Source organism: Capricornis sumatraensis, chromosome 7 (genome assembly GCF_032405125.1).
Source record: "Capricornis sumatraensis isolate serow.1 chromosome 7, serow.2, whole genome shotgun sequence".
Classification (NCBI taxonomy): Eukaryota; Metazoa; Chordata; class Mammalia; order Artiodactyla; family Bovidae; genus Capricornis; species Capricornis sumatraensis.
In genome coordinates, this window is record NC_091075.1 from 117,745,867 (window position 1) to 117,769,567 (window position 23,701).

General features: G+C 65.1%; 2 protein-coding genes across 2 annotated transcripts in view; both read right to left on the bottom strand.

The window, feature by feature from the left end:
• Positions 1–1,063: 1,063 nt before the first annotated feature.
• Positions 1,064–12,243, bottom strand: MSANTD1 (Myb/SANT DNA binding domain containing 1). Its single transcript, XM_068974990.1, has 9 exons — positions 12,135–12,243; positions 11,984–12,066; positions 11,197–11,282; positions 10,798–11,028; positions 7,531–7,682; positions 7,336–7,449; positions 6,419–6,788; positions 2,768–3,043; positions 1,064–1,304 (listed from the first exon to the last, which is right to left on the bottom strand). Exons 1-9 carry the CDS (start codon positions 12,241–12,243, stop codon positions 1,064–1,066), a joined length of 1,662 nt encoding a protein of 553 aa, XP_068831091.1.
• Positions 12,244–15,393: 3,150 nt separating this feature from the next.
• Positions 15,394–23,701, bottom strand: part of HTT (huntingtin) — a 123,957-nt gene continuing 115,649 nt past the window's right edge. Inside the window, exons 57-67 of the mRNA XM_068974776.1 lie at positions 23,391–23,473; positions 22,828–22,955; positions 22,597–22,726; positions 21,116–21,271; positions 19,863–20,053; positions 19,493–19,607; positions 19,169–19,382; positions 18,801–18,906; positions 17,187–17,349; positions 16,926–17,086; positions 15,394–16,174 (exon numbers count right to left, since the gene is read on the bottom strand). Coding sequence (XP_068830877.1) covers positions 15,961–16,174; positions 16,926–17,086; positions 17,187–17,349; positions 18,801–18,906; positions 19,169–19,382; positions 19,493–19,607; positions 19,863–20,053; positions 21,116–21,271; positions 22,597–22,726; positions 22,828–22,955; positions 23,391–23,473 — 1,661 coding nt within the window. The 3' untranslated portion in view covers positions 15,394–15,960. The remainder of the gene's footprint in view (positions 16,175–16,925; positions 17,087–17,186; positions 17,350–18,800; positions 18,907–19,168; positions 19,383–19,492; positions 19,608–19,862; positions 20,054–21,115; positions 21,272–22,596; positions 22,727–22,827; positions 22,956–23,390; positions 23,474–23,701) is intronic.

Sequence of the window (23,701 nt, forward strand, 5' to 3'; positions counted from 1 at the left end):
AGCGGCCGAGCCGTCTGTTCTTCGTGACTTGCCGCTTCTCACTAGACGCCTGCCTGAGCTGAAAATCACACGGAGTGTTTCCTCTGCACCGTTTGCACAGTGCCCTCAGAGCTACGGAGTGGCTGAGACGCCGGCTGTGTCCTGAGTGAGACTCTGAACCAAGCTCGGCTCTCAGCTCCCCTGGGGGCCTCCCTTCAGCGGTGGTCCAGTGACTCAGGAGGAACTGGGGGTGGGGTGCTCTGGACAGGCTTTCCGGCCTGTAGACCCTGCGCCCCACCCTAGCCCCTCTCTCTCCTGGGAAGGCATCTCCCCCTGGGGTGGCTGTCGGCTCCCTGGGGCCCCAGCTGTGTGTCCAGCCCCTCCGGGCCCTGGAGGCAGCCCTGCCCTCCCAGCGCCTTCACAATCTGCTGCTAGTCTGCGCCTCCACCCAGTCGCTTCCCGCCCCGCCATGCGTCAGCTCCTGAGGTCAGCGGGCTCTCCCACCTGTCCCGAGCTGACAGATGGCACAGGGTGGGGTGCATGGGCAGGATCGCCGTTTTTATTGAGCTGTTACTAATGGGGGTCCAGAGGCCCCACATCTCGGAGTGGGGGTGGGGTGGTAGATAAAAGGCCATTGAGGCGGTGCTGGGGTCTCGCGGCCAATGCAGGTCCAGCGAGGGCGCACCTGCGGGCACACCTGCCAAGGAGCCGCCTCCACCTGCCCACGGCCGGCGCCTCCCTCCACGCCCAGCCGTGAGCCCTGCTCCCAGGAAGTTGTGAAAAGCATACGATTAACGTCAAAAGCCGCTTCCAGTACCGTCGACACTGACAACAGCGGACGGTAGATTCCAGGCGTTCTTACTGGGGAGCCGCCCTGCAGTGACCCGGAGTCCCTGGGCCTGGTGTCCAGGGAAGGGCTTTACACCGGGGTCCCCCGCCCGTGGGGGCCGGGAGCGGCCGCGGGGGCGGGGCGAGGCCGTTCCGGGGGCGTGGCCCAGGCCGGAGCTGTTCCGGGGGCGGGGCCCAGGCCAGAGGCGGGGCCGTTCCGGGGCGTGGCCCAGGCTGGGGGCGGGGCCCGGGCGGCCTAGACGCCGGACTTGGCGATGATGCGCTCGAGCAGGCTCATCATTCGCTCTTGCAGCTGCAGGCTCTGGGCCTGCAAGACGCTGTGCTGGTCCAGCGCGCGGCGCACCTCGCGGCATGTCTCCTCCAGGGCGCGGCTCAGCCGGCGCTGCTCCTCCAGCAGGGCCTCCAGCAGCCGCAGCTTCTTCCTCTGCAGGTGGCCACCTTGGCCCTTGCGCTTCTTCACGGGCCGCTCCTCCGACCTGGAAGGACAGTGCGATGTGGGGACGGCTGGGCCCTCCCTGTCATGACAGCATTCCCACACCCACTGAGCTGGGTGGGCAAGGGGCGCTCACAGTGGGGGAATGGACACCCAGAGAGGGACGAGCAAAACGCTGGGTGGAGGGCCTACAGGGCAGACACCACCAGTTCTGGCCAGCCTCCGGCAGATGGGGGAACCCCTGCCTCCTGGCAGCCTGGAAGGGGCCAGCACGCCTGGGGGTGAGGAGACGGGGACAGCAGGCCAAGGGCGGGGCCGTAGAGGCCAGGCTCCCCTCCAGGACGGGAATCTTTCCAGGGTCAGGGCTGAAGGCAGCCCAGCTCTCTGCTGTGAGTGGGGCCCCCAGGGGTGGCAGGGAGCTGCCAGACGCCCCCAGGCCCTGCCTGTCCCCAGCCTAGGCCCTCTGCTTCCGTGCAGGATTGTGGCCCAGTCGCCCTCGGGGGCAGAGAGCAGAGCCTGGACTCTGGAGGGAGAGGTGCCCCATGGCCCAGCCTGGCACAGCACCCGGCAGCCGTCAGTCTGGGAAGTAGGCTCAGCCCACAGAAGCAACTGTCCGCCAGCGGCAGATCCCCTGCACCCCAGCCCGGCCACTAGCAAAGGCGATTCTGTCGGGGGTCTTCGCTGAGAAACCACTCCCCCCCCCCAGGGAAGGGGCGCTGGACAACCGAGCAGCAGCCCCCAGATTCTGGGTGTCAGACCGGAGGGGCCCCCGAGATGCCTTCCTCACCCCATGCCCGTCTGACAGGCTTGAGACTGAGCTCGGGGGAGGCAGGACCAAAGCACAAATGTACACTCTTCCTGTTTTCTTCTCCACTAGCCAACTCCTATTCAGCCGTGAAAGCCCAGCCCAACGTGACCTCCTCTGGCTCCCTAGCCCCACACCACACCTGTCTGAGGGGGTCTTGAGGTGGGGTCAGCTCATGGCTGGCAGGATGCCATGGATGGAAGAGGGGCTGGGCGCCTACTGCAGCCAGGCTCCAAGGACACTGTGGAGGCTCAGCCTGACGCTCCCTCCCTGGTTTTGAGACCAGCCAGCCTGGCAAGGCCAAGGAGAAGGGGGGCCCAGGGCATGGTCTGCTTGGGGTGGGGGAGCTCGAGAGCCAGACACCGAGGAAAGGGCAGGAGGCTCGCCTCTGACTCCCAGCCTTCGCCAGAGAAGGTCCTGACTTATCCCCATTTTACAGACAGAGACTGAGGCCCAGAAAGATCACGGACTTTCCACACAGCTGAGCAGTGAGGGTGCAGGAGACGCGCTTGGGCGGCGGACACGACAGCCCGGGCCTCGGGCCCCCCTGCCTCCCTGTCTCTGGCCTCCCTGTCCCTGAGGTGCGTGTGCCGCCCAGGCCTCTGCAGCCGGCCCTGGGTGGCAGAGACTGCCGCCGCCAGGACGGCCGCCTGGCCCATCCCGGGGGCAGGCGGTGGGGCAGGAGCGGGGTGCGCACACACCTGAACTTAAGGGACAGTAAGCTGGAGGAGCTGTCGGAGCCGTCGTCCTGGAAGCGGCCTTCGTAGGAGCACTGGGTATACGGTAAGTACAGAGGGGTGGACTTAGCAGACGGCGACAGGGACGCCTCGGTCTGGGACGTGGAGGGCCCCGGCTGCTGGCCGTCCGGCAGTTTGCCATCACAGGACTCGGGGGCCTTGGCCAGAATCCTATCAATGGCTAGGTAATAGGGCCAGTCGGGCGGGACGGACTCGCTATCTGTCATGCATTTTAATTTCCTGAAACGAGAGACACAAGAGCCAAGGGTGAGAAACGGCTGCTCCTGGCCCTGCCCGCCCGGCCCCTCTGCAGAGGGGCGCTCGGGGGCGCCAGACCCAGGGAGCCACGTGGCACGGGTGTGGGCCACTCCCAGCCAGACAGGCCTCCCCGGAAACGTGGGCCAGGTGAGACCGGGTTAGAAAGAGGTCGGGCTCGGGACCCTACGCTGCTGTGGGTGTCGCAGGACCCACAGGCCCCAGTGTCAGGCTGGCCCCTACAAGTCCTCTCTTTGCTTTTCTGGAGTTTCTAAACTCTCTGCAATGAACAAATGCTGCTTTTTAATAAGTCAGTCAGCATTAATAAGAACATATGTGGTATAATACCAACATAGGAGCAAGATGTGATATAATGTGTAATGCGAACGTAAAATGAGGTCAGGTCACAAGCGTGTCCTGAGGACGCTGCCCCGGAGCAGGAGCTCAGGAGAGACGAGCACAGGCCTCGTGGTCGCGGCTCTGAGTCTGCCGCTCGTCTCTGCCGCTTCGCTGTGTGAGCCTGGGCAGGTCCATTAACCTCTCTGAGCCTCGTGTCAGTAAAATGGGGATGATCCAAGTTGTGCTGGGAAGACTGGAGCAGACAACGCCTGGTGCCTGGCGAACAGCGAGCTGTCCAGATGACATTCTTGGTACCAGGAGGGGGGGCGGGGCCTGATGCCCCCAGCGAGGGTCTGCTGTCTGCCTATGGTGGGCCCGTGCCCCGCCCAGGCCCTGCGCCCTGCCCTCCCCTGCAGACAGGCCCTGAGGTCCCTGGGCCTCGGCTGTCCCCTGGGAGGTGAGGGAAGGGGAGACGGGGCCCTAGTGCAGGCCCCGGCCAGCGAGCAAAGGGGCCACAGTGGGGTGGACGTGGGCTCTCTGCCTCCCGAAACCCAGGGTCCTGAGCCACTGGCAGCCCCTCCACATTCCCTGTCCTTGCTTCTCCGGCTCTGGGGAGGACTCTGAGTGACAGGGTGCCCCGAGGTCAAATCCCTGCCGGGGCATGGCCACCGGTCACCCTGGTCCCTGGAGACGCACCGACCATCTGAAAGCATCGCCCTGGTAGGGGTGTGTGGCTTGGGGCAGAGGCCGAGGGACGTGGGGTCCTCAGCAGGGAGCCGGGAAGGGCTGCCCCACTTCCCTGAGGGCAGGAGGGCGGAGGGCTGTGCTGGGTCCTGGGTCCCCCTCCAGCACTTCCGGAAGCCCCCAGGTCCCGCTCTGCCCACCCGAGACAAGGCCTGCCCCACTGCAGGGGGCCCCTGAACAGCGCACCAGCCAAACATGCTCCCCTGAACCAGGCCCCCCCCAGGCTTCCTTCACAGACGATCTGTTTTCCTACTTTGGCCATGCAGAGCAGCTGGTGGGATCTGAACTCCCCAGCCAGGACTGAACCTGGGCCCCTGGCAGTGACAGCATCGAGTCCTAACCACTGGCCCTCCAGGGAATTCCACCAACCACCTTCATAGCAACTGTCTCCAGAATCCCCAGGGGGCCCTGTGGCTGGGACTCTGCAATTCCACAGACGAGTGCCCAGGTTTGATCCTGGGTCGAGGAACTAAGATCCCACAAGCCGGAGGTGCATCCAATAAATAAATAAAGATTGGCTTTGTTTTCTTTTTTAAAAAAAACTTCTCATGAAAAAATAACTGCCGCCTCCGCTGTGGGCAGCTCTGGGTGGCGGGGGTCAGGGGAGTGTTGGGGGAGATAGAGAACCAGCCCTCAGCCAGAGTGTCGCTCTGTAAGGCCGTCTGTGCCTGCGTGGTCCGTCTCTTCAGTCGTGTCCAACTCTTTGTGAGACCCCATGGACTGTAGCCTCCAGGCTCCTCTGTGCATGGGATTCTCCCGGCAAGAATACTGGAGTGGGCTGCCATACCCTCCTCCAGGGGATCTTCCCAACCCAGGGACCAAACCCATGTCTCCTGCACGGCACCATGCATCTCCTGCATGGCAGGCGGATTCTTCACCGCTGAGCCCCTGGGGAAGCCCTCTCCTGCTCTGGGCCTTGGTGTCCCTGTCGGTGACGGGAGCTGAGAGGTGCTGCTGCTGCGTACAAGTGCTTTATAAACCGTGCGGCCCCACCCCGCCGCCGGCCACCCCCTTATCTCCTGTGGCCGCCTCAGCCCACCTCCCCTCCAGGAATGGAAGAGGATCCCTCCCTGGGGCTCAGGAGGCGGCTTTCAGGATAAATAATGAATAACCCGGCCAGACGCCAATCAGAGCCGTGAGTCACGGAGTCAGACAGCAGGCCGTAAAGCCACCCGCCTCAGCCCTGCTGCCCCCTCCCTGCCAGGCGCTGTGGGGCTGGTGGCGAGGGGGATGGGGGGCACACGGCTCGGCCTCGGCCCACCTTTACCCCAGTGGCCGGCCACCTCTGCTCTGCCCCCAGGCCTGGCTGGGGGCTGGGCTACGGGTCAGAAATGAGCCTCTGGATGTGCCAGGCTCAGGACCGGCTCCTCCAAGGCCGAGAAAGTTAAACTGATGCAACTGAAGCGGCCTTCGGTTGTCCAGGGCCCTGGGAGTCTCTGCACACCCCCAGGCCCCAGACGGGCCGGGAGCCACAGGCCAGGAGGGGCGGGGTGGGGGGGTCCTCTCACCCACAGAGTGTGGCTCAAGGTGCCCAGGCCAACCTGCAGGGCTCTGTCCACAACCCCCGGCCAACCTCTGCTCCCCTGTCCAGGGCGGCCTGGGCTGGGACCAGCGGGGTCCTCACGTGTCCTCCCGGGACGGCAGCCTCCCAACACGGACAGGCTCCTGGGGGCTGCGTGGGCCCAGCCCGCCCACAGGGCCCGCTCTCTATGCTTCTCCGCCTGCAGCTCAGCTCCTACTCGACCTTCACCCCACCCGTGACCCCCTCCACCCCGTGACCTCTCACCCGTCCACGACCTTCTCCTCCCCAGACCCCGGGCAGATAAACCTGGCCCCGCCCTCTGAGGTGCGGGGCACACAGGCCCGTCCTGGAGCTGCCCCTGCCCAAGCCACGTGCCTAGCCGTGACCTAGTCCCTTCCGAGGCAGCCAGGGCAGGGGCCCAGTGCGAGGCGGGGAGGGGGCAGAGGCGCGGACCCTCCTGGGTGCTCAGGGCCTCCACACCCTCTCCCCAGCCCTGAGGCCAGAGCTGCGCCCACAGTGGGCTCAGTGGACGCTGGAGACAGCTGACTGCAGGCTCAGGGGCCTAGTGGCCCAGCCTCGGGTTTCCCGCCCGCTGGCTGCCAGCAGTATCCTCCACCCTGCGGGGCCTTGGGGGTCTCCCCGTGCCCCGCTCCACGGGGCCCACAGGTCCCCTCTTGCCTACACAAAGCCGGGACCCCCCCGCCACGCCGTCGTCACCCAGAAGGCCCCCCACCGCCCGCTGCCCGCGGGCCTACCTGTACTGGAAGGTCATGTTGGTGATCTTGATCTTGATCTCCTCGCCCAGCCGGCGCTCGCCCGTCATCTCCAGCAGCTTGCTGGCCATCTTCTCGTACACCTTGGCGTTGCGCTTGGTCTGTTTCAGCTCGTCGAAGAACTCCTCCCAGACGAGCATGAGGCCGCGCATCTCGGCGTCCGTCCAGTTGCGGGCCCGCCGGTGCTTCTCAGCCTGTGGGGACACGAGGTAGCCGGGCACCTCTGCCGTGGCCATGCCCGGGGCACCTGTGGGGTTAAAGAGCGCGCTCAGGGCGGGCCGCCGGGGCCTGCACACCGCGGCGGGAGCCCCGCTCCTGGAAGGCAGCTCCTCGCTCAAAATGGGGCCTACATCTGACAGGCAGGAATTTAGTTAAAAGCTTTTAAACGGGAAACGTCATTTTGATGTCACGTTTCCATAGCAACAGAGCAACTGCATAAGCTACAACAACAGAAACCTTTTAACTGGAAGCGCAGGAATCAGGGCCGCCCTGACGGGCCATCAATACTGCAGCGAGCGGGCCAGGCCCAGAACTGGCGGCCCAGGCGCCTGGCCCTGCCTCCCAACCCCAGCCTGGCCGCCAGGCTGGCCGGCCCAGGGCCACCAAGCGAGGCCCCTCCGCTGGGAAGACTGGGCTCGGGTGGCCAGGCAGGATCCAGGCAGCGGTCCTGGCCTCCACCTGCCCCCCCACCCCTGGCTTACACTGTCAGGGGCCCAGGGAGGGCCCAAGATGGGGGGCTGGGGTGCAACGGAATGAGAGGCGGCGGAGAGGGAGACCCAGAGGAGGAGAGACGGGAGGACAGAGGGCTAGGAGGGACAGACGGACAGACAGGAGGCTGGCACGGGAACACACGCTTGGGGACCTGCAGAGACACACGTGTGCAATGCCCACCCGCCCGCATGCCCCGTGCACGGCCATCCTCTGGCTCACACTTAATACAAACGCCATCACCACCAGGCTGGGCACCAGCAGCTGCAGCAGACCCGTGGCTTGATCACTGTCCACCTCTTCCCCTCCTCAAGGGGCACGGCTACCGGCCTGGGTGACATGGTGGCCTGGGTGACTTGGCATGGGCCGAGGAGCCAGCGCAGGGCCTGAGGCACAAGGCAGCTGGGAGCAGACGGTGCCAATGAACAGCAGGGCCCCGTGGGGCTCCCAGGCACGGAAGCCTTTTTGTCCCCCATGCCTTATGGACAAGACTCTGGCCTCCGTGGCCTGCTCTGTGTTTCGGAGAGCAGAGCGGTTGCTGATCGGAGGAGGAGGGACAGGCCCGTCAAGATGAGCAGGAGACAGACCACCTGAGACCCTGCACATACCCTGAGCCCGTCAGCAACCCCACCTTTTGGAAAACTCGCAGAAGCAGAAACAAAGACTTGCTACTGCCTTGGCCCTTATCACAGACCCGACTATAACCTCTCCCTACTCACCAGGGGGTAGGGCACAGCCCTTGAGGTGCTAGTGAAACTGCTGACTTCAGTGTGGGGCTTAAACCCACGTGGCTGGGAACGTACACCTGGCCAAAACCCTGCTGGAGACTCAAACCCAAGTGGCCAGGACTCGAACTCGGCCAAAACGTGTGGTCTGCCAGCTGAGGTCGCAGACCTGCTGTCAGGACCTAATGAAGCTCAGGTCTCTGATGTCTCATCGGAGAAAGAATTCAGTGACAGACAGTGATAGGGTAGAAGCGGACTGATTCAGAGAGAAACACTCCACAGACAGAGTGTGGGCTGACACAGAGGGCAAGTGCAGCCTCGCAAGGTTGTGTGGTTAGCTTTTCCTGAGTTGGGAAGGTCCCCTGGAGAAGGAAATGGCAACCAACTCCAGTATTCTTGCCTGGAGAATCCCATGGACAGAAGAGTGTGGCAGGCCACAGTCCTTGGGGTCGCCAAGTCAGGCACGACCGAGCGACTAGCACTTTCACTTGCGTTTTGTATGAGCTGGGTAATTTCACAGGCTAATGTTCAGTCGCTCGGTCGTGTCTGACTCTTTGCAGCCCCATGGACTGCAGCACGCTGGGCCTCCCTGTCCATCACCAACTCCCAGAGCTTGCTCAGACTCAGGTCCATCGAGTTGGTGAGGCCATCGTGCCGTCTCATCCTCATAGGCTAGTGAGCGGGAGGACTGTTCCCACTGTTTTGGGGACGCGGTGGAGATCTCTAGCCGCTGGGCCGCTGCCCGCTTTACGGCCTCTGACGACCAGCCTTGGGGCTGCCACGGCGCCTCTGGGTGTGTCGTTTCGCTCGCTGATGTGTTTCAGTGAGAGTGGACAGAGGACCAGGGTCTAGCTGAAGTTGACCTGTCTGCCATCTTGGACCCACTGGAGTCTAACCAGCTTATGTTGTGTCCTTGGGCTGTGCCACCCTTTCAGAGGGTGTGCCCTTCCCCCTGCCTCTTGTCTCACTGGCTTTGCCTGGCAAAGTAAAGCCACTCTGTCTCCATGATTCTGTTTGGCACTGGTGCACAGAGCACTGAGATTTTGGCAACAGCGTATTCCCACCCATCCTGCAGCCGGAACACCTGCACCCAGACCTGCCTTGTGCATGGGGCTGGGAGGGGCGCTCCCTGTACCCCCAGGACCCCACAGAAAAGGGCTTGGTGAAGCCTTGCTGAGTAAAGGTATGAACTCTGAAAAGACTGACCTCGAGTAACTCCCGTCCCTCCCTAGTAGGTTGCCTGGATTTTGCCTTCAGGCTTCCTGGCAAACTCTTGTTCTTTCTCCACGGCCCCGTTCTGGCAACACCTTCTCTCTGAAGTCCTCCTGCTCTCCTTTGGTCCTTCCTCCCGCTCTCCCTCCTGCAAACTGAGCCTCCCTCGAGCCCGCCGTTTCCTGTCTGCCCTCCAGCCGTGTGACCCCGGGTTAATGCTTGCAAAGGCAACAGTCTTAAGAATTCGAGCTCGCTGGCTCCTGGGTCCTGTTCTAAGCACAGCGTGTCTGTTTTCAGCTTTGACCCTCATGGCACTCTTGTGAGGGAGGCTGGCGCTGCTGTTAGTCCCATTCTGCAGATAAACAGCCTGAGGGACAGAGGTGAGGTCACCCTGTGGGCAAGGGGCCAAGCTGGGCTCTGAACCCAGGCAGGCTGGCTCGGCGCTGGGTCTGACCTGTGCTCCCTGGGAAGGACACGTCAGGCCTCCTCTGCCCACGGTCCTGGGCGGGGGCTCACAACCCAGGGCACACGCTGCTGCCTGGGTGAACGCTACCATTGATCCCTGGGGGCCTGTGGAGGCCCCCGAGTGCGACCTGGACAAAGTGGCCTGGGCAGCCCCTCCTCAGGCCTCTGCCAGCGGTCAACTGAGGCTCAGTCCCAAGGTCCACCTCACACCTGCTGGCCGGGCTGTGACGGCCACACAGAGCCCCTGCCCCGCCCCCCGGCCAGTGTGCTGTGAGCCCCCCGGATCTGTGGGGTTCTGTGGGGAGTGGGTTGAACTTGGGGGAAGGGCTCACAGAGTGCAAGCTGAAAACCTCCCCAGGCACAGAGGGCCCTCCTCAGGGCCTGAGCTGCCCAGGACAGGGAAGCCGAGCCTGGGGCAAGGGCCGGGGGTGGAGGGGGGGTGACAGGGGCTGGGGGGGCGGTCCCTGAGGCTCTGGCCAGGTGCCCCACCCTGCACCTCGTGTCCAGAGCTTGCCTCTTACCCCGAGAGAGGGGCTGAAGCCCAGCTGGAAGGAGGGGAGGGCTCAGGATGGGGTGGGCCGGCTGCGGCTCTCTCCTCCCTGCAGTCGGAACTTGGGGTGAAGAGGCAGAAGGCAGCAGGGCATCCTGGGTCAGCACCTGGCCCTGCCCTCAGCTCCTGGTGGAAGCCCCTCCCTGTTGCGGCTTCTGAGGTTGCCTGGGGACACCCCTGCCTGGCCACATAGCACCTCCCAGGAAGGCTGACAGCTGCTATGCCCCATGACCGGGTACCTGGCACACTCAGTAAGTAGTGTTTGCAGAGTGCGTGAGGGATGAGAAGGCCCACCTCCTCCAGGAAGTCCTCCCCAAGCCCCTCTTAGGCAAAGGATTTAACCTACCAGGTGGCCTGAGAGCTGACTCTCTGCCCCCAGAGCCTGGGGTAGCCCTGACTGTCCTCCAGGTGGACGTTCCCTCAACCCCGACCTCCAGAGCCGAGCGGGTCTGCCTCACAGCAACCCCCAGCGCCCAGGTAGGGCTCCGAGAGGAGGCAGGCCAAGCTCAGGGTTTCAACCTGGCTCAGCCAGCTACAGACACGACTTGCTCAGGCCACCTCCAGCCCTGCCCTCACCAACACCTGTCTGGACAGGTGACCCCACTGGACATGGGCCGGTGCAGGGGGCACGGCTGCAGCTCCTGGGCCCCTCCCTGCCCCCACCTCCTTGGGGCACTTGGAGAGGGCACAGGCCGGCGTACCGGCCCAGCGGGGGCTGCAGAGTGGTCGTCAGGAGGCGCTGCCGCCCTAGGTGCCCAGCCTGGGCAGTCCCAGGGCAACAGGCCCCAGTGCCTCTGCGGGGGCGGCTGTGGGCCTGGGGCAGCGCTGCTGGTGTGCAGGCTGGTGTGCTGGGCCGGGTGACCACCCCCTGCTGGGCCCCAGCAGACGGGTCCCGCAGAGGCAGGGTAAATGGCTGGGCTCCAGCGTCTCCGCTGAGGTTTCAGGGGAGCTGGAAAGCCTCGGGTGTGGGGCAGGGGGGCGCTCGCTTTGGCCTCCAAGGACAAGACAGAGCCAGGGGGAAGATAGAAGCAAGCCAAGCTCCTGGCGGCCCGTGGGAAGGCCCTGTCTGCCCTTGGCGGGGCTGGATGGGGACTGCGTACCTTGGCACAGCTGCGTGGCCTGTGGGGACCCTCAGGCTCTGCGTGCCCAGAAGGCAGAGGGCCTGGGGCCGGGCATCCGGCGGCACCTGCGGAGAGAAGGGCGGTCAAGCCTCAGCGGGAGGGGCCCAGGCACGTGGGAGGGGCCCAGGCACACGGGGGAGGCCGGTGCCCTCCAGGCCTCTGCCTGGCCATGCGGGGACCCAAGGCAGGAAGGGCATCCCTCAGGGGTCTCCAGCACCTCCCCGGGGGCCGACGGCGGGGAGCCGGGCCCATCCCAGGAGGCGGGAGTCCTCACAGCAGCGTGAGACCCCCGGCTGGGCAGAGGCCGGAGAGCACAGGGAGCGTGGAGGTGGGTCCAGGCTGGGGGCGAGCGGAGCAGGAGGGTGGGCTCTGCTGGGCGCAGTGACCGGCCTGGCAGCACTGTCCTCTCCCCACGGGAGCCCAGACCCTTAACTCTTGGTCCTCAGCGGGCATGCCCGACCCCGTCGATGGCTCTACCACACTGGGCCGCCCCTGCCCTGAGTGCCCCAGGGCCAGGATGAGTGTAGGCCTGGCCGGCAGTTCATCTGCTCACAGCCTGGCATGGAGGCTTGGCAACGCTTGCCCCAGAGGATGTGGCTGCGATGTGAGGACTGTACCCGGGTGGCCCCCGAGTTCCTGCTCGGAAAGCCAGTGGGGATGAGCCACCCTGAGAAAGAGGCCAGACTGCAAGGCCCCCAGGGTCGTGGGACCCCAGGTATCCCTGTGGTCTGCCAGGAGCCTTGGTGACTCCACAAAGCCAGCCCACCTCTGTGCCCGCAGGGCCCTGGCAGGAGGCCCCATCCAGCAGCGCCCGGGCTGCCCTGAGGGTCGAGGCTGGACCAAGAATCCCTGGGCCCAGAAGGGCTTGCAGGTTCAGGTCAGGAAGCAGGGGGTGAGCTGCCCTCTACTGAGGGCACCTGTGCTGGGCAGCTGGAGGGTGAGCGGGACACTGTTGCTTCCTTCCAGGGCGTCTCGGGCCTTCGTCCAAACATGGAGGTCAGGGCATGGCCGCCTCGCCTGGACCATGGCGGGCAGGGAGCGCTTGGTCCCTCCCAAAGGGGAAGCTGCTGAGGCCTGGAGCGTGTCGGGTGAGACGGGCCTGGGAAGGCGAGCTGACCTCTTTCCACACGCAGTGGGTGCACACGCCCCCGCGCAGCCTGGCCACTGGAACCGGCAGCCAGACCCTCTCTGAGTAGGTTCCCGCAGCACCACAAGGGCAGCGCCCACACGTGCCGTGACTGGGGCAGAGGCCAGGCTTCCTAAGCCCGCCGCCCATCTCTCCGGGCACCCGCTGTGGTCAGCTGGGGGCTGCCCACTCCCATCAACACCCTGGGACCTGGGAAGCCTTCAGCAGACTCTGTGGAGCACCCGCCCTGGGCAGCCCACTGCCCAGGGTCTCTGCCTCTGCAGGTGGATGGGCAAGCACCACGGCACAGAAGGGTATAACCCCGCATGGCTGGGCTCCCCAGGAGGGGCTGGGAGGGCCAGCGCCCGCGCAGCTGAGTGGAGAGGATTCCTGGAGGAGCTGGCATTTCCAGCGGGAAGAACATACCACCTCAGATGGACGGGGCAGCCTCACCACTCGGTCCCAGGGCATGGGGGCCTGTGGCCAGTGAGGTGAAAGGGGCAGGGGGGCCATGAGGGGCTCCAAGGTCAGGTCACGGGCCCTGTGTGAGCCCCCAGGACCTGTGCCTGCTGTGACCACCCCTCCAAACTGGGGCCTGGGGTGAAACTGCACGGCCCCCACGGGGATTAGACGTGACCACCGCAGCCTCTGCAGCCTCGGGCACTGGCAGGGGGCCGCCCCCGTCCCCGCAATGCCCGGCACCTGGGTCCCATGGCGCTGGGCTCCTGCTGGTGTGGTCTGCCGCCCCCTGTGGGGGCAAGTTTCCCCATAAGCAAAGCAGGCCTCACACGGCAATTTACCTTGTTTTTTCTTTTAATTCATATGTACAGTATTTGTAGCAGTTTAAAAAATTAAAATGTACATCTCATGTCAAACCTTCGCTCTCTTCTCACAAACAAGCCTAGGCCAGGCTCCGGGATGTACCCATCACAGCCCTGTGGGTACCCGGTGCGTGCACGGCGGGGACCGCGGCAGCGGACAGTGTGAGCTCCAGTCCCGCTGGAGGACGGTCAGCCGTGGAGCGTGCTCAGAGCCCAACCCCCCGCGGCAGGTCCGTGACGCTCCAGTCCTCCAGGCCAGCGGCCACCTGGCTGCCGCAGGGCAGCTGCAGCGACCGTCCGGGGCCAGGGGCTCCTTCGGCAGCACGACCAATCTAGCGCCAGACACACAGGCCCCGCTGTGGCCACCCCCGCCTGAGCCCCGCTCCCCGGCTCCCCGCTGAGCCCAGGCCTGCAGGCAGTGGGGGGCAGTCCCCTCCAGGTGCAGCCACCCCAAGCTCTCTGGGGAGCGTCAGTGACCTTCGAGGTGGTTCTTGCACCCCCGCCGTCACTCCAGCGTGCAGGACCAAGCATCACCCTGGCTAGGACAAAAGGCAAAGCGAGGTCGCGCGCCACGAAGAGATGCCCACGGCACCGAGAGGGAGCAAGTGTACTCCTCCAAACCACACAAGAGTTACCACGCTGCATGGCCCGGAGAGGCTTCCCCAAGATGGCTGCGGGCAGCTCCACTAACCCGCGTGGTGAGCGGTCTGCACCCCCAGGCTCGGCAGTGACACCTGGCCACAAGGGGGGCTGGGTGCGACATGCTGCGGGCCCAGGGAGCCCAAGCGCCATCCTTGCCTCCCGAGAGGACGCGTGTGCTGCAGGAGGGCGAGGGCACAGCGGGGAAGGGCACCTGGAAATGCCCCTCCCCCTGCCCGGCTCAGTGGGGCCACAACAGGACACACAGGGTAAGATGCACTGGCACCTTGCCCACCAACTACCCTGGTTTCGCTCAGATCTTCCCTGTGTCACCAGCAGGAAGACAAGCCCCGTCCTCGCCGCCCCCAACGACCCTTTCAACACCGTCTGGGGTGGCAAGGTGACTGCTGCCGAACACAGACTTTAGTGCAGTCCCTTCCGCAGACAGCTGACGAGGGGGCCCATCTCCTCAGGGGCACTTTGATGAGCAATGACCCCACCCCACCCTCAGATGTCTCAGCCACGTGGCCGACCCCGTGGGGCGGGTCTGAGAAAGGTCGGCTTCTGCAGAGACCTGTCGGCCGCCCTCAGAGGCCCCAATGGAGACACAGGTGCATGGCTCCACACGTGTCCCCTCCTCCGCGGGCAACGACCTCCCCGAGCACTGGCGCCCACCCTGGGCGCACGCCAGCGGGTCTCTGGGTGGCACCGATGGCCAGAGCTGGCTGCAGCCCCTAGCTGAGTGCTGACGGTCACGTGGGAAACAGGGCGGGCCCTCGAACAGCTGTGCCCAGCGCTTGGACTCCGAAGGGGGCCGGCCCCCGGCTTCACACTCACAGTGTGGTCTCTAACAAATGCAAACACCTAAACGCGGACAACACGGGCCCACGACACGTCCACCTCGGAGCTGCTGAAGGGACCCTGGGGGTAGGGCAGCAGTTCTAGAACCTTCCGTGCTCACGGTCACTCCAGCAGCTTGTGCCTGCCAAGGTGAGGGGGAGCCCAAGTGAGAGGCAGGAGGGCGGGGACGTCACTTCTCCTGCGGAGCCGGAGCCCCGCCCTCAAGGCCCCGGCTCCGACTTCTGACCCGTGTCCACCGCTCACATCGCTGGGCCCTCTGCGGGGGCGCCCGGGTGCCAAGGGCAGCTCTGAGGAGGGGCTTCCTGCACACTCTGACCCTGGCTGGCCTCAAACTGCCTGGCTCCGGGGGTGGGGGCTGGGGCCCGCACCCGTAGGAGGCGTGTGCAGCGGGCGGTGTGTCGCAGAGACAGGCGTGAGGGGCACCCGAGGCCTCCCCCTAGACCCTGGGCGGCAGCTGCAGGTCAGCCCCGCTTGCCAAGGAGACGCCCAACCGGACGCACCTGAGCTCACAACCAGGACAGTCAGGCCGCACCTTCCCCGCCCTCAGCTGGCTCCTGACAGGACAGCAGCACACACCCCTGAACCCCAAACGGGAGCTCATGGAAGACGGTGGCATGGCGGGGCTGAGGCGTTAGGTGAGGGGCTGCCAGCCAGCCCACCCCGCGGCGGGTGGGGGACAGACCCGGTCCACCTGCTCGGAGGCCGTGACATGCAGTGCTGACCTGGCGATGCACAGACTACACGGGCGTAGAAAGCCACCTTAAAATTAATCTCTTTACTGATAGAATTAAACTTTAAATCCTGAGAAGACAGACACGGGGAGGACAGCGCACTGTCGCGCTCCCAGCACCCCCGCCTGGCCAGACCCGGCATCTGCACCCTACGGGAGCCCGAAACACCCCAGGACCCCGCGCCTCGGAACCCGTGGCGTCCCCTCCCGCCTGCGGGACAGCGGAGGGCTGACGGCTCCCCGGCAAGAGCAGAGGAATCCTGGCCCCCAGGCGGGCGCAGCTGGGACCTGGTGACTGCCGAGGGCTGGGCGGGAGGAGGACGTAAACAGCCGGCGGCTGGCTCTCACACCAGCTCCAGCGCGAGGCCTGCCACAACCAGCTCCCGCCCCGCGAGGACTCAGGCTCAACCCCAAAGGTTACTGCGTGTGCCCTACGTGCAGCCTTGCCACCACGTGGCAGGACAGCTGCCCCCTGGCTCCCCGGAGAGAAGCCCGTGCCGCCCACTGCCTGGCACAGGCTGGGCCCCGCGGTCCAGGGGCCACCTCGTCGCCACCTGCATGGGCACTCAGCATGTGGCGGCCTTGTGGACGCTCCGCAGACAAGCCAGCAGGTGGTGGTATGGGTTTCCGGGCACGGCGACCACCTCGAACACAGACTGGAAGGCCCTGCGGTCGAGCTCCTCCTCTATCTGGTGTCGGTAGAAGTCCGCGGCCACCAGGCAGAAGAGGTTCACGTCCACCTGCTCCAGCTTGCCCATCCTGCTCACGACGTGTGGGAGGCTGGCCAGCCAGTTAAGGGCGCAAGGTGGCAAGCTCGGGGAGGCCTGCTCCTGTGCTCCAGGGGGTTCCTGCCTCCCCCAGGGCTCCAGCCCCGACACAGGCCTGCGGACAGTGGGGGGCTCCCCAAAGCTACAAAAGCAGCGGCCCAGGGCTGGGTGGCAGCTGCCTCACGCCTGGGTCTGGGCCCTCCAGCCGGAGCCCCAGCCCCGCAGGGCCGCCCCTCGCACAGGGCTTACCTGGCCTGGCTCCTGCACACCCAGCACAGAGCCATGCCGCCCGCCCGGGCCGCTCTCAGCGCCGGGACAGCCGTCTGCTCCGAGGCTCTGTGGTCTGTCTGGAGAAGGCTGAAGGGAGGGGCCGTCCCCTTTTGGCAGCCAGCGTGTCGGGGGCGGGAACTGGATCTTCACTGACTCCAGCGTTTGCCCAGGAGGGTGATACACGGCACGTGACAAGGGCTATTGAGAAGCAGCCCAAGTGGCCCGCCCAGCTGCACGGACCCGCAGGCAGACACAGGGGGTCCTCTGGGGGCCTCCCCTCCCCGCGGACCCCCCCGGGAGCCCCGCTCAGAGCAGGGAACACACGGGCTCCTGTTTCCTGGTTCGTGCCTCACTCTCTTGGGGCTCAAGCGAAGTGTCACCCTGACACCTGGGCTTCCTACAGAGCTTGGGTTTCCAAAACGCTGATACAAACGTCAACCAGGATGCTGACAGGACGGCAGGGCCATCCGGGGCCCAGGACCAGGCAAGGATACATCGCCGAGACCCATGGGCTGGTGGACGCGCTGACGAAGAAGCAGGAGAGACTCCACATGGCCATAGCGACCGGGCTCCGCTGCGTGAAGTTGGAGAGCGACAACATGACCCAGTCCCGCACTGTGGACGACTGCCCCGCGCTGTGCAGCGTCTGGAACACCTGCGAGGAGGCCGCGGACCCGAGGCCGCCCCGTCAGCGCCAGCTGGGGGAGGAGCTGGGGGCCCGGCGCCCAGCTGGGCGCCCCGCCCCAGCCCCTCACCTGGTACACGACAGTGGCCATGAGCTGCGGGTACGGCTGCTGGCTGGACAGGAACTCGCCGATGACCTTGTTCATGACGTCCTGGGGCGGGAAGAAGTCGTCCAGGAACTGGGGGAGGACGCGCGCCACCACGCGGGCTTCGCAGGGGAACCCCTTCCGGATCCTGTGTGGTGGGGGGTGGAGCCCGGATCAGAGCCCGTCCGCCGTGCTCCCCAGCCCAGGGGCTCCTGATCCGGCTGGCATCCTGAAGTAACAGCAAAGACGGCTGGGGTGGTGACATCACGGCACGCCACAGCCCCTCGTTGACAGACCCACGTCCTCGTGAGGCCCTCAGGCACGTCTGCACTCCTGGAACCCGTCAGTGCCCCTGCCAGGGCCCCTCTGCGCCAGCCCTGCCCCAGAGCCCCCAGCTGCCTGCCCTCAGCAGACCCGCGGTTGGCCCCTGGCACAGGGCCCTCCCAGGGCCAAGGGGCAGCCAGCAGGCTACGAGCCATCAGCACACCTCCACTGGCCCGCCATGTCCGCGTGTTCTGCGTGCAAGCCCCATCTGCAGGAAGCTGAGTACACACAGGCCTCGGGGGTGCGGAAGCGGGGCCCCTGCACAAGCACACACGAGGGGCTTGCGCGTCAGCAGACTCTGGAGCCCGTGGAGATGGGCTCCCCAGAACCAATCAAAAAGGCGCGTGTGACTGAAAAGTACCGGAAGGGACCTGGAAACGGGCCCGGTGTGCCCGCTCCACCTGCCTGCAGACGCCAACCGTGACCCACAGGCACGAAACCCGCAAGGGAGAGTTAGTGCCGTTGACCCAGAGTCCCCCACACGTGACAGCGTGGCCAGGCTGAATGCAGGCCCTGCACGGGCAGACGTGCTCATCTCGCAGCAAGCCTGGTGCGTGAGCCCCCGCGGCAGGGCTAAGCGTGGGCGCCCTGCCTGCTCCCCAGGCTTGGTGAGCGTAAGCGTGGGACTGCGGACGCTCACTGAAATGGGCAACGTGGGCGCAGCGTGCACGCTCAGCTCTCCGGCCAGAGCAGGCCTGGAGGTTCTGTGAAGTGTGCACAACGTGGGCACCCGGATGGTTGCCTGCTGACCGAGCTGACCAGAGCTGAGGTGCGCAGAGCAGAGTCAGCTTCCCCGAGGCCACAGACATGGCCTGAGAGGCCCGGGGCAGAGCCGGACGAGGGCCCCAAGCCGTCCTGGACACCCGGGCACACACGTGGAGGCGGGCCGTCGTCACAGGCTCTCAAGGATGCTGCCTGCTGGTTATCGCTGCCCGAGGGCTGTGAGAGCAGCCTCCTCTTCACGAGGGCGGCCTCCTCCCTAGCTGCTGCTAGCGCGGCCCCCAGGCCCTTCTCTATACAATGGCAGCTCGGACAGCCGCTGCAGACCCGAGCATGCCCCAGGCCATCTCTTCAAAGGCCCCCAACACCGCCACACTGGCCCTCGCCATCAGGACCCGGGCTCAGCACTTGGGACAGCCCTGGGGCCACCCGAGTCCAAACCTGGGCGCTGGGTGCCAGGACGGCCCGCGGCTCAGAGCCCGGGGTGGCGCGGAGTCCGGGGCCCGGGCAGGGAGTAGGCCGCCCCCGGCTGCGGGCAGGCGGGCACGCGCTCACCTGTCAAAGAGGACGGACACGCGTTCCATGGCCACGATCACGGACTCGCTGTCAGGGGCAGCGGGGCTGGGCTCGGAGGCTCGGCCTGGACTGACTTTCTCCTTTCCTGGAACGGAGCCGTTTCGTGCCGCTAGTTTGTAAAACTGGACGGTTCTGTTAAGGGGGCCTGGAGCTCACACAGGAGTTTACGGAACTCCTACTGATGGTCTGACACAGGAGGGCAGGGGCCCGCAGGGCCCAGCCAAGACACAGGGCACAGGGGTCAGCCTGAGCGCTGCTCCCAGACGGGGCTCTGACCCCACACAGCCTGAAGGCCCCTCCAGAACCCCTGAGTCTGGTGCTCAGCGGCACACGCTTGCCGGGCTCACCTGTGTACATGCAGGTGAGCATGAGGCCCAGGGCAGCCATGGCGCGGTGTGGGCTGTGCACGTTCACCCGGTCCACGCTCAGCTTGACCAGGGACTCTGCGTCCAGCCGGGAGAGCTGCTCAGAGAGCAGGAGGCGCTCCAAGCCCCGCAGGACACAGTGGTAGACGACGGACGGGGTGGCCTCCTCGCTTCCAGACAGCATCACTCCACACATCTGCGCGAGGGAGGGCTTCTGGGTCAAAAGGCTGCTGTGGGCCTCTGGCCGCCCCGCCTCGTCCCAGGTGGGAGCGGTCGCCAAGCGCAGCCCAGGCCAGGCCGGCTCACCTGTATGATGGAAGCCGAGAACTCCGGCCCCACGTCCAGCGGGTAGTTCTCGATCAGGTAGAAGGCCGTGGCACACATCACCAGGACGTGCTGCTGGCTATGCACGTTCACGCAGCTGAAACCGAGGTGTCAGCCCAGATGAGTGCACACGGCCGCCGTGCTGCCGGCCAGCACCGCGCTGCTCTCCCATCTCAGGGACCCCAGCCAGCGTCCCTGTGAGGAGGGCAGCCCCGTGGGCCCCCGCTGGCGCATCGGCCGGGGTCTGCTGTGCACGCTGAACCGGTGTGCGCACTTCTCACAGGCGCCCCACCCCCCGCCCCAGCGGACGAACCCAGGAGACCGCGGTGGGAGGCCGGCCGCGCCCACTCACTGGGCTCTGCCCTGGAGGCTGGAGAGGAGGTAGTCGCTGACGACGGGGATGAGCTGCTTGGCGGTGTCGTCCAGGAGGTCGCACTCCAGCACATACAGGACGCCGTGCAGGGCGCCCATCGTGCTGGGCAGGTGGCTGCTCCGGAGCGTGCTCTCCAGCAGCCGGCTGACCGGTTCCGCCACGGCCTTGTCCTGGGCACAAGTACATGGTGGACTGGGCCAGGCCCACACCCCAGGGGAGGCCCAGGAGGGTGGCCTCGCCCTGCGAGGGCCTGCGTGTTGGGCTGGGGTGTCGCGGGGGCCCCAGCACCCCCACGGGTGGGGGCTCCTTGCACCTCCGGGCTGCGCCCGTGCTCACACTCTTCTGGGGCTGGAGTTCAGTGTGTGAGTGACACAGGGACCCACGAGGCTGGCCCTGGGAAGAGCCCCAGCTCAGAGTCTGTGACGGACTTCCCTGGGGACAGACCACCCCGCCCAGGGACAAGCAACCAGTGCTGGCCGAGGGCCTTGTCTCACTCTGCAAAAGCTTCAGAGGCTGTCTGACTACCCCTCAGCCCCCAGGAACTCTGCCCTGTGGTCCCCTCAAAGCCGACACTGCAGAGGACTCCCCTCCTCCTGCCCACACCCAAGGCCGCCAACAACCAGCGGAGCTCACGGGGGGCAGCTTTCACAACCTGGGGAAGTCTGGAGAAAAGCAGAGCTTGAGAACTCCGCAGCTGGGCTGCGTGGGTACAGCCACATAAGAGAGGGTCCCTGAGCGGTGGCGTCCCCGTCCTTGGGGGAACCCGTGCTGGCCTCCCCACCAGCAGGGGTTCACCCCAGGCTGATCTGTCTAAGCCTCTTCTTGAAAGCATTACTCATTCCATTTACAGACAACATAGCTTTAGCCTTGGGGATTCAGGCCTGAGCACAATTACCATGAGAATGAGCCCAGCAGCTAAACTTCCCGCAGAGACAAAAGGACCCCACCTCCCGCAACACACCCAGAGGGCCACACTTGGGCCTCCAACAGCAGAAGCCAGTGGACTCATCTTCCTGCCCCTTGGACAGTGCTGCGGGAGCAGAGGCGCTCTCAAGGGGGCGGACCTGGCCTCATGCCCCTCGCGCACAGCTGAGCCCCTGGAGAAGGCACCGTGCCACCGCAGGACCCAGGGCCACGGGAGCCCCACCAGAGGCCCGGCTGGCACCCCACGCTCCACAGCGAAGTGGGGCGCCCTCCTCCCGCGGCCAAGGCTCCGCACGGCCTCCGCTCACCATCCCGAGGACGGCAGCCGCCTTGCAGGTGGCGGGCACCAGGTACTGGAGGAGGATCTCGTCTTCTGAGGGGTGTGCCTTCCGCAGCTCCGTCAGCGTCAGGTACATCATCTCAAACTGGTTGCGCTCCGTGAACAAGTCCGAGACCACGAGGAGCTGGAGACGACACGCGGATGGGGGGCAGGTCACTCTGGGCTCCACCCCCTGGAGCCGAACCTGCACGAGAGCCTGGGCCCAGGAGGAAGGGTGCCTGCAGTCTCCCTGGAGCCGTGCTCACACGCTGCGGCCACCGCCAGCCCAGGTATCAAAGCCGCGAAGGAGAGACGGGTGCCTGGCTCAGAAGTCAGCGCTTTGGCACTGATTTCTTCTGCCTCCCCAGAGCCTCCACTTTCTCTTGTGACATCTGAAGACGGGCTCTGATCAAGCGGAAGGCCCCGAGCACCGGGAGTGTGTTGGAGGTGGGGGCTGGCTGGTCTTCAGGGCCCCCACCCCGCCCAGCTGAACAACTCAGCTGGCAGGACTTAGGCCACCCATGGAGGCACGCAGGCCTCTCGGGGTCACGAGGTCAAACACACCTGTAGCAACGCTGACTCGACCTGGCCCTCTCTCCTCGCACTCAGTGCTGTTTTCCAGAAGTCGCCTGATGTTACCAGACTGAACACCCAGGGGGAATGAGAACCCAGGGAGTGCTGATGAGCCAGGTGCTAGATGCGAAGCAACTTAAACCTTTACACTGTCGTTACTATTCTTAAATAGACAATCTTTTTTTTCGTCATGCTGTGTGGTTTGTGGAAACAAATTTGGGCCCACAGCAGTGCTGAGTCCTAACCACTAGACCACCATGAATTTCTAGTAACTTGTTTAAGATCTTTAGCAGTACTTGTAGTTTGCTGACTTCTTTGATAAAAGTCAAATTGCAACTTACATTACAAGTTAAAAACGAGGTTCTTAAAAATATTAACTTGACCAAATATGAAACCTTTAAAGGGATACTGAGAAAAACAAGCTTGAAAAAAAAAAGTCATTCCTGAAAGGAGACACCTTTAGATAAAAAGAACAGTCCAGTCCCGGGCGGCCCTCCTTCTGGACGTAACCCGCGTGACAAGCCGGCACTGAGTAAGTGACTTTTCAAACCTCTCAGGTGTGACTTCAACACTGTGAGGACTAACAGGTGCTGCACACAGGAAGCTACACTTCCTGGTGGCCCCTCCGAGCTCCCGGACGTGAAGGACTCTGAGGCCAACCCCTGGACAACCACCGCCCGGATGGGTGCTTGGCTGCTGGGGGGGTACGTCTGTCACAGGCCCGAGGAGACAGCGCTGCGAGGACAGGCGGTCCCGTGCCGACTCCACGACATGGCCACTGGGCTGGGGCGTGCCTGCCCGGCTCTGCGCTGTGCAGGCAGCCCCTCCCCTGGCCTGAGAAGCACGACAGCGTCTCCGCGCGGGCCTGGGCACCGCAGGGGCGGGCAGGGCACTCACCGAGCGCACCACCTCGCTGATCAGGGTGACGGGGGTCCTCCTGGCGGAACTCGATGGCAGGATCCAGCGACTGTACAACTCGAGCAAAAACTGCGAACACGAGTGGATGTCGACTCCAGCCCGGTGTTTCCTGCGATTCCCCCCGAAAGAGGTGAGAGGGTCGTTTCAAGAGGCCCCCAAACAAGGGACTGGGAGGAGCTCCCGCTCGCTTGGACAGAAGGCAGAGGGAACCTGGAGTTGAGCGGAGACGTGGGCGGGGACGACGGTGCCGGGGCCTCGGCCTCCTCCTCCTCCTCGTCCCACTCCTCCTCTCGCAAGGGCGTGATGCTGTTCCCCAGCCACACCGAGTGGATGGACACCTTCGGGCGACACGGGATGGGGTGGTGCTCAGGTGCCGGAGGCAAGGGGCGCCGGGCCCGCTGGGGGTCTCTGAGGCGAGCACCAACCCCCGTCCCCGGGCAGGGCTGGTCAGACCCTCAGGGGCTCGCGGCTTAAGACCCCAAATGAGGCCCCTGGGAGCAGCTGAGGAGGGGGAAAGCGCCACTGAGAAAGGGAACGTTGAGAAAGAAAAAGGAAACTTGGCTGCTGAGGGACGTCAGGGTGAGGTCCTGACACAAAATGGAACCAGAAGGTGGGATCTCTGTTCAAAGCCGGTCCTCTCACCAGACAACATGTGTGGGCCCGTGTTTCTGAATGATGTAACAAAGCCCCCTACCCACGCAGAGGACAGTCAGCTAGCTCTGGAGGGAAGGTGGGGAGGAACCGGCCCCGCTGGCCGCCTGCCAGGCACTGACCTGGCCAAGCTTGTAGCTCATGTCCCCCAGCTCACGCTCAGGGTTGAGCTGCAGCAGCAGCTTGTCATGGCTGATGAGAGCACCTGTGGGGAAAGGATGCATGAGTGTCCCCGCAGAGTGGGGAGTCTGTCCCCACACAGCCCTGAGTGCCCCCCAAGTGAGGAGTGCCGTCCCCGCACAGCCCTGAGTGCCCCCTCGGTGGGGAGTCCGTCCCCGCACAGCCCTGAGTGCCCCCTCAGTGGGGAGTCCGTCCCCGCACAGCCCTGAGTGCCCCTCAGTGGGGAGCCCGTCCCCGCACAGCCCTGAGTGCC

Excerpts from the sequence above, each read along its gene's own strand:
- MSANTD1 (XM_068974990.1), bottom strand. The coding sequence starts at position 12,243 with ATGGTCCAGGCGAGGCGGCCATGCCCTGACCTCCATGTTTGGACGAAG. Across the intron at positions 7,683-10,797 it reads CTGCAGCCCCCGCTGGGCCG|CAACCGCTCTGCTCTCCGAA; the intron begins GTACGCCGGCCT and ends TCCTCCGATCAG. Across the intron at positions 7,450-7,530 it reads CCAGCTGCCTTGTGCCTCAG|GGGAAGAGGTGGACAGTGAT; the intron begins GCCCTGCGCTGG and ends CCCCTTGAGGAG.